The 14024-nt window shown below is 38.8% G+C and overlaps 2 protein-coding genes across 2 annotated transcripts; one reads left to right on the top strand and one right to left on the bottom strand.

Annotated features, from left to right (window-relative positions):
- Positions 1 to 881: 881 nt before the first annotated feature.
- gltpa (glycolipid transfer protein a) lies at positions 882 to 5959 on the bottom strand. Its single transcript, XM_067576477.1, has 6 exons — positions 5644 to 5959; positions 5232 to 5363; positions 2905 to 2963; positions 2681 to 2814; positions 2419 to 2569; positions 882 to 2285 (listed from the first exon to the last, which is right to left on the bottom strand). Exons 2-6 carry the CDS (start codon positions 5332 to 5334, stop codon positions 2103 to 2105), a joined length of 630 nt encoding a protein of 209 aa, XP_067432578.1. The 5' UTR covers positions 5335 to 5363; positions 5644 to 5959; the 3' UTR covers positions 882 to 2102.
- Positions 5960 to 8793: 2834 nt separating this feature from the next.
- On the top strand, positions 8794 to 14012 carry tchp (trichoplein, keratin filament binding). The gene is made up of 13 exons (XM_067609586.1): positions 8794 to 8967; positions 9281 to 9475; positions 10894 to 11104; positions 11200 to 11256; positions 11599 to 11667; positions 12019 to 12192; positions 12282 to 12394; positions 12489 to 12555; positions 12652 to 12824; positions 12914 to 12995; positions 13085 to 13270; positions 13468 to 13611; positions 13706 to 14012. The coding sequence occupies exons 2-13, from the start codon at positions 9285 to 9287 to the stop codon at positions 13736 to 13738; spliced, it is 1500 nt and encodes a 499-aa protein (XP_067465687.1). The 5' UTR covers positions 8794 to 8967; positions 9281 to 9284; the 3' UTR covers positions 13739 to 14012.
- The last annotated feature ends 12 nt before the right edge of the window (positions 14013 to 14024 follow it).

The raw sequence follows: 14024 nt of genomic DNA on the forward strand, positions 1-14024 counted from the left end.
ATTTCTCTACTCTTTATTCAAAAATCATGAGGCAGAGTACAGTTTAATAAACCTCTGGAGGGATGATGTGTGAGCCTGCTGTACAGAGCATGAAGGATCGTCTCTGTTCTAGGAGTGAACGAATCTTAAGATCAGTTTATTTCCTCATATTTATTCATAACTTTTAAAGCTTTTAAAGGGGCCTTTTTCATTGTAAATATTTACTAATTTATACCAGTGTTGTAGTTGACCCCTACAGGATGTAAGGAAGCTTAATCTCAGACCAAATGCAAGTGGTAGAAGAAGTATTATTTGTATTTTTATTTGTAGTATGACCACAAGTAAAAATCTGCATTCATAATTTTACCTATTTAGAAACACAGACAGGTGTATTATCAGCAAAATACGATTAAAATATCAAAAGTGAAAACATGAAACAGCAGAATGGACTCTTTTAGTGTTACATTATAACTGGACAGTTATTACGCAGCATTTTAAAGCTGCAGGTGGAGCTAATTTTAACAGTTGTCTATACTGTTATACTTTCTGTCTTTGAGTAGATTCATCTGTAACAATGCATGATGCATGATGCAATACATTATTTATTAAATGTTGATCTTTAAAGTGACTAGTTTCTACAGCTTGGACAACTATGCAAAAAATGTAAATTTCCATATTGAAATGTGATGGAGGTGAAGTATAAAGCAGCAGAAAATTGAAACGCTCACGTTAAGTACAAATACATCTAAATGTACAGTAGTACAATAGCCTACCTGAGTAAATGTACTTAAATACTTTCCATCACCGCCAGTTTCTTACTTTGATCTATGATGTTGTGGAAAAAAGCGGTGGAAAAGTGTAGAGATGCAAAAGAAAGAAACTTAAGAAGCACAGATTTTTTTTTATTGCAAATTATGGTACACATAAGTTGAAAATAAAAGATTTGTTATTTTACACTGCAAAGTAGTTTCAGACATTTCAGTGCATGCACTCAGTATTGTCTAACCAAAGGCCATCAGCATTTCCTCTATTCAAGCTTGACATTTTGTCAAAATATCACATTTGACGTCTAGCCTTGCTTAGTATCTGAAATTTCCCATTTATCTAACAACCATACACACAAGGCAAAAAGCTGTGATGCAACACTTTATATTCTCTCAACAGTGAGGTTTTAAGAAAGTACATATTCAGTTTTATGTAAAGCACCTGAGAGGAGAGTGGACTGAAGAACACATTGCTTTGGAAGATTAGTAAAGATACATTTGCAAGTCCTGCATAGGATGGAAGTGACTCACTTTGAGTACAGACCAGCCCTTCAGTGACAATTAAGATTTTATCACAATTGGCCTGCCTGGTGTACACGAGGCAACAGGACAAAAGGCGGAACAGCTGACATGGTCGCTTAAATGCTCTGTATCTCCAGCTTAAGGCACAAATAGGTGTGCAATATTAAAAGTCATAAACAACACTGTATGTACATCTTTAACTTTAGTATGGTGGAAGAAAACAAATGAGTCATGATATTGGATAAACTGTCTATGATTTGTAAAAGTTGAAGTAAATACCGATTTTAACACTGTAAAAAGTTAAAATTTAGGAAGCTAAAGACTTCAAGGTGTCACTTACAGTAACTACAATAGTTGTAGTTTCTGAAGCATAAATGATCACTATTAAGGTATCAATTATTATTACCAAGTTTTTGCATTATATTCCATGTTGACAGTGCTGGTGCTGGTTTCCTGTTGAGTAAGTTTGATTCTTTGTAGCATTCATGACATTACTCATCATTATGCATACAAATTTCTAACAATACTTTTTCTAAATTTTTTTTTTTTTTTTTTTTTAAAGAGACAGGTTTCTCAAAGTGAACAAAATAAATAAATAAAGCGTTTAAATCTGCAGCTGCTATGGGAAACATCTCCCACTATCAAATAACAGTGAGGGGAAAGATGTACTGAGAAGGCCAGCAAAGGTGCAAAGTCGAGTGGAAGTGCACAAACATTTAATTTGTAACCACAGCGTATCATAAATACACTCCACCGGCGAACCAACAGATGACCTGACCAATGTTAATTACTTTGTAAACAAAGTGCATCACTGGAGGCTCGAGGAATGTCCTGCAGTCAGACTGTGTAGTCAAGATCAGCACTCATCTTGTTATACATCTCATAAATAGCGTCAACGGTGGCAGAGAAGTTGATTAGGAATTTCCTGATTTTCTCCAAGCACTCGTCTTCCTTCACGTCTCGGCCCTTGGAGAGAGCCTTCAGGAAATCTGACTTATGTGGGGCAGCAAATAGAGCTGCCTAAAAGCAAAAATTACATGCATTTTAAACCCATGCAGGTACATTTCTCAATTAATAACACAGACCAAGCATAAATCTGCTCTCTTAGATATGTGTCTCTTGTAAAGGACACATCTGACAATTCTGACCTCACCTTGAAAAGCTGTTGCACCAACCAGCTATGGTACCTCTTCAGGGCTATTTCATACGCTTTAGTGACATTGACCCGAATGAGGTTTGGGTTGTTGTCGTCCTTTTCACCGTCCACCAGGCTTTGAAGGAAGACTTGGATAAATCGTAGACCCCTGGTTAATGAAGAAGACTTTCACAGTGATTAGGGGTGCAGACTTTACTCAAAAGATCACACACACATCTGAACAATTAAAAAAAACACATAAATGTTAAGTTTTTCAAACCTTTTCAGCCACATGAGTGCCAATGTTGCTCCAACTTTGGGCCACTCTGCTCCATGCATTTCCTTCTCCGCCTCCAAAATCTGCTGGAGTGTCTTGAACCGTCCCGGGTTGGTATCATAAACTGCTTTGATTTTCTAAAGTGAAACACAATATATATTAATATATTACAACATAAATTAAAAATATGATAGGATATATACACGTGATGGCATGATTGTACTTACTGTGATATTCCCTGATATATCAGCCTTAATAGGTGCAAAAATAGTAGAGCCAAGGCAGTCTGAGGAGAAATATATTCAAACATGTCAAAAGTTAAAATCAATACACAGTATATGTAAACAAAAACTATTATTAGCTTCTCAAGGTGACAAACTTCAGAGGCTAGGAAGTTAGTGAGATAACTGGAACTGTAGCTTTTAAAGTGAAGCCATGTATACATGGTTTATTTAATTTGTTTGATAGTATCATCTGAAACTTTTGGATCATAAACATAAATTTGCAATCAAGAAAAATGCCAAATATTTAAACTTGCCAGTGACAACTAAGATTATCTGAAAGCCCCAGTGTAACTCATTTTCAGAGGCTCCATCTTTTCCATTAGTGTTATGTATAAATTAACTGTTAGATGGAGAAAACGTGTGAAAAATGTATAAATTCTACTACTAACTACACAGGGACACAAAGCTCTTGACTTTGCATGCTTTGAGCCACAATTCCAGGGTTTAAAATATGTACAAGACATTCTGAATTTTCCAAACTGATGAAATGGCACAGCCATGACGTTACCATCCTGGATCAGAACATTTAATTTGATATACAGTATGCATGATATGGTTTCAGTAAAGTGTTGAAAATTTTTTTACCTAACTTTTAACCTACATAAGGCAAATGTTTAAGTGGATACTCAACAGTCTTGCCGCTGACAATAACGCTGGACAGTACAGCAAATCCACCTGGATTAGGCCTCTTAAGTATCCACCGTTTTCACAGATGCATCACAGTATTATTGTTAGGTGTCCTTTAATTAGGCTACTAGAGTACCTGAGCATTTGGTGACAGGACAGTGAACAATGACATATAGAGTCCCGACCACACATGGCTCCTGGTTGACCCACTGACACAACAGACAGCTTTCAGCCCTGAGCTGTTAGTGGAAACTACTCATGACATAGTCCGCTCTATTGTGTCGATGTGATGCATCGCCACAACACTGATGGCTACATATCTTGTTTCGGAGAGATCTTCATCTTGTATGCTTCTCTGTCTACTGAATATTTTCCACTCTCTTCACAGGATAAAGATATTTGTTACAAATATATATAAAATTGGAAACAGTAGGCAAGAAAAGAGAATATCTCTGAAAAGTAACAGTAAAATCATTTTTTACATAAACTAAAAATTAATAAAACAAAAATGTATAAACTTCTAACAAGAAGGAGCCCTTACATACTGTGGTATTAATAAATGGCCTCATTTGATCATTGTTGGCTCGTTAAGGGCTCTGCACACCCATATATGTGTTAATTATTCTGGCTAATTAGATTTCTTCTAAGGTTGAAGTTGGACAGAGTCATGCTGGGAGTTTGTTAAGGTCACTAAACTGCATATTTAATCATAAAGTTATAACAAGTGCAAGAAAACTGAAAACTGTGTCCACACAGTCCTAAAGAAGAGGTCCAATCAGGTAAAATAATTGAAAACACCTGTATGGGTGAACTATGCTTGTGTACGGCTTTAATGGCTTGTAGGAAAGTTGGCCAAGACATTTTCTAGGTCAGGAAAAACAATGGTGACAAGGAGGAAAGAGGTTAATATCGACATCAGACTTGGTTCCTCTCAAGGGTTTCACATGGCAATTTCAATAGAGGACCTTTGGCATATTAATACAGAATGAAGCCGCACAAAGATGCCCTGATGCACCATGCCGCCGGTGAATGGGCAAGGGGAACTCAACACCGTCCTAATCAATTTTCACAACTTAAAATCCAGGGCAGTGAATTAAATTATGCATGCAAAAGGATTGTGGACAGCTTGATGAAGAGAAACACGATCCAAAAAAGATTATCATTTTGGAAAGAGCAAGATTGTCTCATTACGCTTGATAGGGAGTGTTGTGACAGATTTCCCTCACAACAAGTTTTGTGTTTATTAATCAAAGTCGAACAAATCCCACATGAAAATGTGACAATGGTGGAAAAAAGGTAAATTGCAAGGGACTTTTATCATTTAAAATCCTGCATTTTGGTGCCACTTCAGCCAATTTAACAGTCAACAGCACTTAAATTATATAACACCTATAAATATACATACTTAAACTAATTAATATCACTTAGCCAATACTCTAAATCTGGCCTATACTGCAACTGTAAGCCTCTGACAACTCAATCATCATAATAAGCTGTATAACTGTACACTTGTGCATAGAGGCGCCCATCTTCTCTGCAGCCACTGACATCTTAGAATAAGTTTTTCACACAACTTCATATCAACGAATGTCACTGGTATCTGCATGGCCTCTACTGTGTCACAACGTGGAAACTCCACTTACCAAAGAATGGTGGAAGGTATGACACAGCCTCCAGAAACGGTCTTGTTTCCACCTGTCTGTCAGCAGGCAGCTGTCTGAACTGGTGCTCCATTAGCAAAGCCATCGCTTTTAGTCTGGACACACTCTTACCTCCTGAAATGATAGCAACAGGCTGTCAACCTCCACTGCAGATTTACAGTGACACCAAGCAGAGGCTGTGTGCCATACCCCACCCCAATCCCACACACACACACACACACACACACACACCTCTTTCTCAGACAGTCTCTCTCTCTCTAACACACACACACACACACATACCTCTCTTTCTCAGACACTCTCTCCCTCTCTCTCTGCACACACACAGAAACACACACACACACACCTCTTTCTCAGACACTCTCTCTCTCTGACACACACACATTTCACGTACATTGAATCCAGGTGGTGGTGGAATATCCAGCCGACGGCTCATGTTATCAACTTGCTACTGATGGACCTGTTACCTGTTGGGTAAAAGGGTCAATAAACAGTGTTTAGACAACAGTCCAGAACAAGCAGGAACAGCACCTGTTGTGCTCAAATCAGCTGACATCAGTTTTCCCCAGTGTTTAATCACTTCTGCTGCTTTACTGCCAACTAATGGAGTTTTGAGGAACATCTCAAAATGTACATTAAAGGACCAGTGTGTAGGATTTAGTGACATCTAGTGGTGAGGTTGCAGATTGCAACAAACTGACTACCCCTCACTCTCTCCTATGAAGAAACAACCTACAGGGCCGAGAAACTCGCGAAAAATACGAAAGGCCCTCTCTAGAGCCAGCGTTTGGTTTGTCTGTCCTGGGCTACTGTAGAAACATGGCGGTGCAACATGGCAGTCTCCATGGAAGGGGACCCGCTCCTTATGTAGATGTAAAGAGCTCATTCTGATTTTTATTTTCATGAGATTATACACTAATTAAAACATACTTATGGGTATTATATTCCATTTCTGTAAGTCCGCTCTGTTAGACGCCACTAAATTCTAGACACTGCACTTTTGATACTAGATAGGTCTCAATTTGTGTAATTCTAGTAATAAGAATAATAGTAGTAGTATATTACTGCTACAGTCAGAGTAACAGTATGTGAGTATGATGATTATTACTAGATAGAGTTTTTAACAGTGTAATATTGTGGAGATTTGTAAAGGAAAATAAAAGATATAGTCTATATACTTCTACTACTACTACTAATAATAATAATAATAATAATAATAATAAATAAATAAATAAATAAATAAAAATAAGAGACAAGTCTAATGAAAAATAATAGTTAGATCAGAACCAGGTTTATTGCCGAGTAGGTTTGCACATACAAGGAATTTGTCTTGATTTTGTTGTGCATAACAGTCAAAATTAAAGCTGCAAGCAGTGTTGAACGGGCCTTCGCGCCCTTGCACACGTCGGGCCACGGCGCAATCGAAGGGCTTCTGTGACGGGCATGTAGATGTCTTCAGACCCGGGCTGTTTACAGACAGTGCAAGAAGGAGATAAACATCACTTCCTTTGTCCACTATTTTGCCTGCTGTTGGGGCTGCTTTACTGAAATTTCGTAGGTAGCGCTATTCAGCCAGTTTGCATCACTGATGGAATATTGTCATGTAGACGCGTTCAGGCCGGGAGTCTTATCAAACATGTAAAGTTTGGTGCAGACTGGAGCATTTACAATAAAGTTATAGCAACTTCCTTTGTCATGGCGAAACATCAAATCTCAACAGTGTGAGGATGAGAATTTTCTGCAGGGTGAGACATGGCTGCCTTGCTCACACCTGTGTCATAAAAATCATGCAGGTTTTGTGCCCATTCACTTGAATTTCAATTAGTAAATTGAAAACCCTTGATGAGTTTGTGTGTAAAACAAATTAATTTCCTAATTTTCATCAAGTCTATTTTTAGGAATGTGTCCGATATGCTGATATTTCCAACTCATTGTGGCCGATTGCCGATGCTGATATATGCACATATTTTTACCAGCTGGCTGGGGAGGCCATGCATGCAAGCATAGATTATACTATGATCAAGAAAGACAATATATGAAGGAAGAACTTAGGAAGACTAGAGTTCAGTAGCTCAGCATTCAAGTTCTTCCCTCATATAGGCTATAGTCTTTCTTGATCATTAGTACAATATATGATTGCATGTGTAATAGTCTCCTCAGCCAAGTGGGAAAAAATATGTGCATATATGAACATCGGCAACTGGCAAAAATGGCAGTCAAAAAGTAATCATGTTAAATAATTGTGATCCAATATTGAACAAGATAATCGTGATTTTTGCCATAATTGAGCACCCCTAAAAACAACATAAATTGTGATTTACACACACACACACACACACACACACACACACACACACACACACAGACACACACACACAAATAGTTTAAATAGGTATGTGATAAATTGTAAATATGTATGTAATGAATTGTTTTTTTTAAGAAACTGTTACTTGAACATTTTTCAGTGTGCTCCTGAAGTTATATGTGTGCTCCTAATTTTTTTCATTTAGGAGCACATGTACTCCTTGAAAAAAAAAAGTAAGGATTGAACACTGCTGTCAGATGTGTAGAAACACTAAGTAACTGGAGTGTGGCGCAGTCCAAGGGCTTTTGTCACAGGCATGTAGATGTTTTCAGACCTGGGCTGACAGGTCTTACTTTACTTACTTTAGTTTATTCAAGGTCCAAAATTGGCGCAAAGCCGTACTTTGATGAGCACACTGCGGACTTCCTTTTGGATTTAGGTCAGGGGTGTCAGCGTATGATTTGTAGGTTTTGATGAGACGAATAACTGAGTTTTGGTTCGATCTCTCTACGACATTCCTACGACATTTTAGATACATAGGTGGCGCTCTCGAGCACATTTTGGCACTTTGGGGGTTAATTTTTACATTTTATCAAATTTTTCACCAGACCTGATGTGCGTGCCAAATTTGGTGAGTTTTTGAGCATGTTTAGGGGGTCAAAGAAGAAGAAAGAAACAAACACACAAAATACAATAGGGTCTTCGCCCTTTGGGCTCAGGCTCTAAATATACACAAAATTAAGTAGTTTAATAAAAAAGGAAAGAAGTGTTGACGCACCGTTTTATCAATTAGTCCTACATCCACAGCACCACCCAATGGCCACCATTGAAATGGCTCCAACAAGAAGTAAAGAAAAGAAAAAGAAAATGTCCAGAGGTCTGTATTTACAATAGTAGACGTCTATGAAAAACACTAAATATTGGCTTTTAGTTGGGCATCTGATTTTATGATTTAACAGTTCATCCAAAATAATGTAAAAAGTCATACTGACATGAATTGATGTTGGGACTTGAAATAAGCTCAATATCATCGATTTACTGACATTTCCTCCAACCAGTCACTCTCGAAATTATCCCAGAATTTCTCATTCTCCAGTGTACTTGATGGTGAACCTCTTTCACTTTATTAGTAAAGAAAAAGTGGCGTTACGTTGAATTATCTGTTTTTGCCTGTTTTTGGTAACTTACATCAATATCTGAAGTAAATACGATTCGCGTTTTTATTCAGGACCACAGTTTGTCCTTTACTTCATCCCGTAGCGTGAGAGTAACTAGGAAGTGGGGCTGTAACAGCCATGGTAACTAAGGATAACGGAGGGATTAAATAAAGACGACTTTTCTTCCTTGATATGAAAAACGTCGACTGAATTAGACAAGGATCAAGAGTGGAAAATCAACTAAACCACCGTGAAGGCAAGAAGTTGTACTATTTGACCTATAAAAGCTCTTACAGTTGCTGGGTAGATGTGTGATGTTAGCGCTTTGTTTTTATTGTTTTAGGTTTTCTCTCTTAGCTAATTGTCCATATAGATAAATGTTACATAGCGACACCATCAATAAAGACAAAATTTACTTGCTTATCTCTGTCTTGTGTGAGACAGCGACATTGTCACACACACACTCAAATATTTAGACCAAGTTGGCCAGGTAACTAATCAATTAATTAGCAAACAAGCAACGTTATTTAGGGTGACGTATGTTATAACGTATGTTAATTGTGATTCAGGTCCATGGCTCTGCCGACCCTCTCTGCCTATGTGCCCAGTCGGTCCCGGGTGCTGGCCGGACAGCTGGCCCGGCAGAGGGAGCAGGAGGCCCGGTGGCGGCAGCAGTGGGAGCTGCATGCTCAGTACTTCAAGCAGCAGAATGTCCGCAGTCAGAAACAGGCTGTGTGGAGCTCCCGGCAATCCTACCAGCAGAGGTAACCTCATGCTAACTCATTCAATTAACTCAGAATTTCACCAACAACTTCAGAAGTCTCTGTGACATTACATATAAAGCAGATACATCATATTGCTTTGTATTGTGTTAGCGATGTTTTCTGTTTCCAATTTATGCTGGTGCTGGTAGTCTTAGAATTCTTGAAGGAGGAGGACCGCATACAGACTTGTTGGTTTCATCAACTTCTTTTTTAAAACAGCATCGCACTGAATCAAAGCCCAACGTTTCATCTTATGCCTTCATCAGGGGCCAAACAGAAATATTGGATTGAAAACCACTTTATATACATTTTCAAAACATCACCATCATCTGTGTCACCTGCATTGCCACCTGTGATTGCTTTATACATTATGGCACCATTATTATATTATTATGGCTTGATTACTAAATGATATGATTATCCTATAGGGTGCCTTGTGATGTTTGGAAATGTATAAAAAGTGTTTTTCACCCAAGTATTCCTGTTTGGCCCCTGATGAAGTTGAAATGTTGGGCTTCAATTCAGCACAATGCTGTTTAAATAAAGAAGAAGTTGATGAAACAAACAAGTCTGTGTACGGTCCTCCTCCTTCAACTCTGTAAGTTATCATCCTATGTATAAGGGCTCTGTGTGATAAAGATAAAAATGTAAAAAGAGACAATGATTTGTAAACTATTGCCCCTGCTAAAGTCTTAGGCTATTTATTTAGGCAACACAGACTCACAAGTGCTCTTTGTTATGAAAAACAAACATCTCTGGACATGACTGAATCTGTAGGTGTAGCCAAGTAAATCTCAAATTGGAGGGATAATCTTCATAGTGTTTATCATTCACAAATACATATATAGCTAATGTGGTGAGAGACACTTAATAACATGTAATCAACAAACATCAACATAGCCTAGTTCTTAAATTTACAGTTCATGTCATTTAAAAGAGAACGCTTATTTTCCTGCCTTTTAATTGTGTAAATATTAACATCTTCACAATAAATCCAATTTCTTGCTCTTATGGCTTGTGATAAGAAAGAAAGATCATTAATACGTATCAATTAAATGTTTATCCATGAATAGAAATGTTGATCATCTTTCCATTTAGTAATATCTTAAATATCATTATGGTAGTAATATGCTACTACAAGAGTAATAGTGTTCAAGTCACTGCTGCTTTTTCCTTGTTTAGTTGCCTGTTTGCTATATAGTAGGTATACAGAATATTAAATCTGTGTAACCTCACATGAATGTGCTGTTATATAATGTGTGTAAATAATAACACGATCATGAATGCATAAATAATCTTGTAGGATCTTCTCATATGCTCTCCCAACCTGTTCATCAGTTTTATCATCCTACATACAAATGACAGACAATAAGGCCAGAGGAAAACCAATAAATGTCTCTTTCCGTTTGCTTTATTAGTATGTCAGCATACCATGAACAGAGACTGAAGGAGGAAAAGAGAGTGAGTCTGGAGCAGCGCAGGAATCGACTCCGCGAGATGCTGGAAGAGGAGCAAAACCGATTGGAGGCAGAGCTCAAGGAAGTCATCCCTGACCGGAGCACTTTGGCAAGTCAGTTGGTGCAAAAAACTGATGAACTTCGTGCAGCGAGAGAGGAGAGAAGAAAGAAGGTAGTTAAACTGAAGTAGTTGCATATTTGCCTGCATGGTTGTCTGCTCTCAGTGAATAATGCTCATAATGCTATTTTTTTCTTTTTTACATCTAGCTTGCACAAGAGCTGCTGAAGGAGCACTGGAAGAAAAACAACACAGACTTGCGAGAGGTAGCTAAGTTTAAACTGTTAATGCAAAAGTGACAAATTGCCAAACCTCTTACTACAAAGTCTGGCTGTTGACAAAGTGATAAATGGCCTCAGGAGTTCTGTGACTATCCCTACGTCTGAAGAGCTCCATGAGTAGAGAAAATGGACACTTATAGTCAAGACGTCCACTTGATCTGGAAACTAATCAGGCTTGTGATGCAGATATTCCATGCCTTTCTGTTAACCTGAGTCCAGGATTGACTCAAGAGAATAAAATGTTCTGGTATCGCTTCCGCTAGGGGTCAGGTTCATCGGTATCTCGTCTCATCTATGTCACAACTCCTGGTTTTAATCTGTCCACAGGTTGAGTCGGCATTACATAAAGATCATGTTATCAGCCAGTGGCAAGAGCAGATATCCGAGAAGAAACAGGTAGGAAACTCATCACAGCTGTCTGCACAAACCATCACGGGAGAGCTTTTAACCTGTAGGTCCTTATCGTGAGTTGGTGTACAACACTCAATTTTATTTATAAAAATTGTCCGCCAGTATTTACAGGTATCACCTCCCTCAAGCCAGTGACACAAAGGTCATTAAACATTGTCATTATCCTTTTACTTGACTAATTATTTATGTGGCAAATCATTTTTTTATTTAACAGTCATGTCATCTGTGAGCACAGTATTGAATCTGAAATCTACTCAGGTTAATCCCTTCAATATGGTACATAATTGAGAATGTTTAGACACCTAATGTAAGTGACCCATCTCTCTAAACACACAGCAAAAAGAAACAGAGCGGGAGGAGACGAGGCGCTTTGAAAATGAGTATGAGAGGACCCGAAAAGAAGCTCTGGAGAGGATCAAAGAAGCAGAGGAGAAAAAGAAAGAAGGGGAGCATCAGAGAGCAGAAGAACTTCGCAAACAGATGGAAGAACTGAAGCTGAGGGAAGAAGAGGTATTCAGATCTTGGACAAAGTAGTTGTGTTGGGAAAAGTGATATTGCAAGAAAAAACCAAAACATTTTTATGTTTTCTTCTATCTCAGGCGACTCGTCTAAAGAAGGAACAAGAGGCTCTGCTGGTCCAGCAGTGGGAGCTGGAGAACATAGAGGAAGAGAGGAGAAAGGTGGAGGAAAGGCGAAAGAAGTCTGATATGGGGTAAGGGAAGCTCTTTCTGCAGATAACTGGTCACAAGTCAGATGATACTTCATGCTTGTCAGGCACTGGGATCATTGAATTTGTGTTCCACCAGGCGTTTCCTGATCCGACAATATCGTGCTCAGCTGAAGAGGAGAGCCCAGCAAGTGCAGGAGGAACTAGTGAGTCTACTTCTGCTGATTTTTTTATTATGGTTTGTTATATGTAATCCATATTTTCTGGTTTTGACGTCTTTTGAATCTCTCTGTACCCACCAGGAGGCTGACCGCAAGATCCTGGCAGCCTTGATGGAAGGAGAGCAGGAGGACAGAAGGATAGAGACAGCGCGAAGGGAAAGGGCGATCGCTGATGCCGCCTGGATGAAACATGTGATTGAAGAGCAGCTTCAGTTAGAGAGAGAGAGGGAGGCTGAGTTTGATATCCTTCACAGGTGAGCAGCAGGTTTCTGTAAGCTCTCGCTCCGCAGAACAGTCTCCTCATCTACTAAAATACAAACACACTGTGTTTCACTCATTTTAGAGAAGAAGCTCAACACGTATGGGAGAAACGAGAAGCACAGTGGGAGAAGGAGAGGAGAGCCAGAGAGCGGCTCATGCATGAGGTAAACTTGCTGGAAATGCAACTGAAACCTCATTTGAGTGTAATTAAATATATATGACTTTTAAATAAACTATTTGTCTTCTTGGAAAGGTACTTATTGGGAGACAACAGCAGCTAGAGCTGAAGATGCAGAAGAACCGTGAGGCTCAGGAGGAGTCCCTGAAGAGACGAGAAGAGCTGATCCAGGAGCTGGAGACAGAGAGGGAGATCAGGCGCCGGGAGAAAGAACAAGAGGATAGCCGCAGAACAGCACGGATGCAGGAGATAGATGCTCAGGTTGGCATTTATTTCAGTGGTTCTCTATCTCCATAGCACTTTTTTTTCCACAGACTAAAGTTAATGTTTGACAACTTTAAGACATCAGTCTGAGCCTCTAGAACTGATGGCACAATAGAAATATTGAGCAGCTTACTTTTCATGAGTAAATTGTCACTCCCTATGGTTCTGATGTTGTTTGCATGTGTGTACTGCAGGTGGAGCAGCAGCTCCAAGAGCGGTGGGAGGAGCAACGCAGGGTAGAGCAAGAAGAGGAGGAGGAAAGGGAGGCTCTCCGAATCCAGGAGGAGGAGCTGAGGCTGGAGATGCAGAGGATGGCCAATAAAGGGTACCAGGAGAAGGTAAAAGATAAAAATCAAGCTGCCCGTTATGTGAATGAGTTCTCGGATGAGACACAGGATACTGAATGTTTACATTTACTTGTCTCCCTCTCAGATTCACAGCAGACCTCGATCAGCCTGGACATGAACAGCCTGCAAGACTGAAATCAAAACAAAATTGTGAGATGTATATTTTTCATACATGTAATTAGTTTTATTGCCTTATAAAGAAACTGAGTGTTCATGTTGGTTATGAGGCCACATATTATACATTGTATGTGCCATCTTAATAATTTAATGCTAGTCATCTGTGTATGTAGAGAACTGATGGATTTTTTTTTTGCACTTTTTTAGCTATTCAAGAAGTTTATATTTTCTATCCTCAATTTGTAGAATGTAATAAATCTTTTCCAATCAAATCAGTTCAGTGTTTT

The sequence above is a fragment of the Thunnus thynnus genome, chromosome 2 (genome assembly GCF_963924715.1).
Source record: "Thunnus thynnus chromosome 2, fThuThy2.1, whole genome shotgun sequence".
In the NCBI taxonomy this organism is placed as follows: Eukaryota; Metazoa; Chordata; class Actinopteri; order Scombriformes; family Scombridae; genus Thunnus; species Thunnus thynnus.

Excerpts from the sequence above, each read along its gene's own strand:
- gltpa (XM_067576477.1), bottom strand. The coding sequence starts at position 5,334 with ATGGCTTTGCTAATGGAGCACCAGTTCAGACAGCTGCCTGCTGACAGA. Across the intron at positions 2,964-5,231 it reads ATACCTTCCACCATTCTTTG|ACTGCCTTGGCTCTACTATT; the intron begins GTAAGTGGAGTT and ends ATTTCTCCTCAG. Across the intron at positions 2,570-2,680 it reads GCACTCATGTGGCTGAAAAG|GGGTCTACGATTTATCCAAG; the intron begins GTTTGAAAAACT and ends TTCATTAACCAG.
- tchp (XM_067609586.1), top strand. The coding sequence starts at position 9,285 with ATGGCTCTGCCGACCCTCTCTGCCTATGTGCCCAGTCGGTCCCGGGTG. Across the intron at positions 11,105-11,199 it reads GAGAGGAGAGAAGAAAGAAG|CTTGCACAAGAGCTGCTGAA; the intron begins GTAGTTAAACTG and ends TTTTACATCTAG. Across the intron at positions 13,612-13,705 it reads ATAAAGGGTACCAGGAGAAG|ATTCACAGCAGACCTCGATC; the intron begins GTAAAAGATAAA and ends TCTCCCTCTCAG.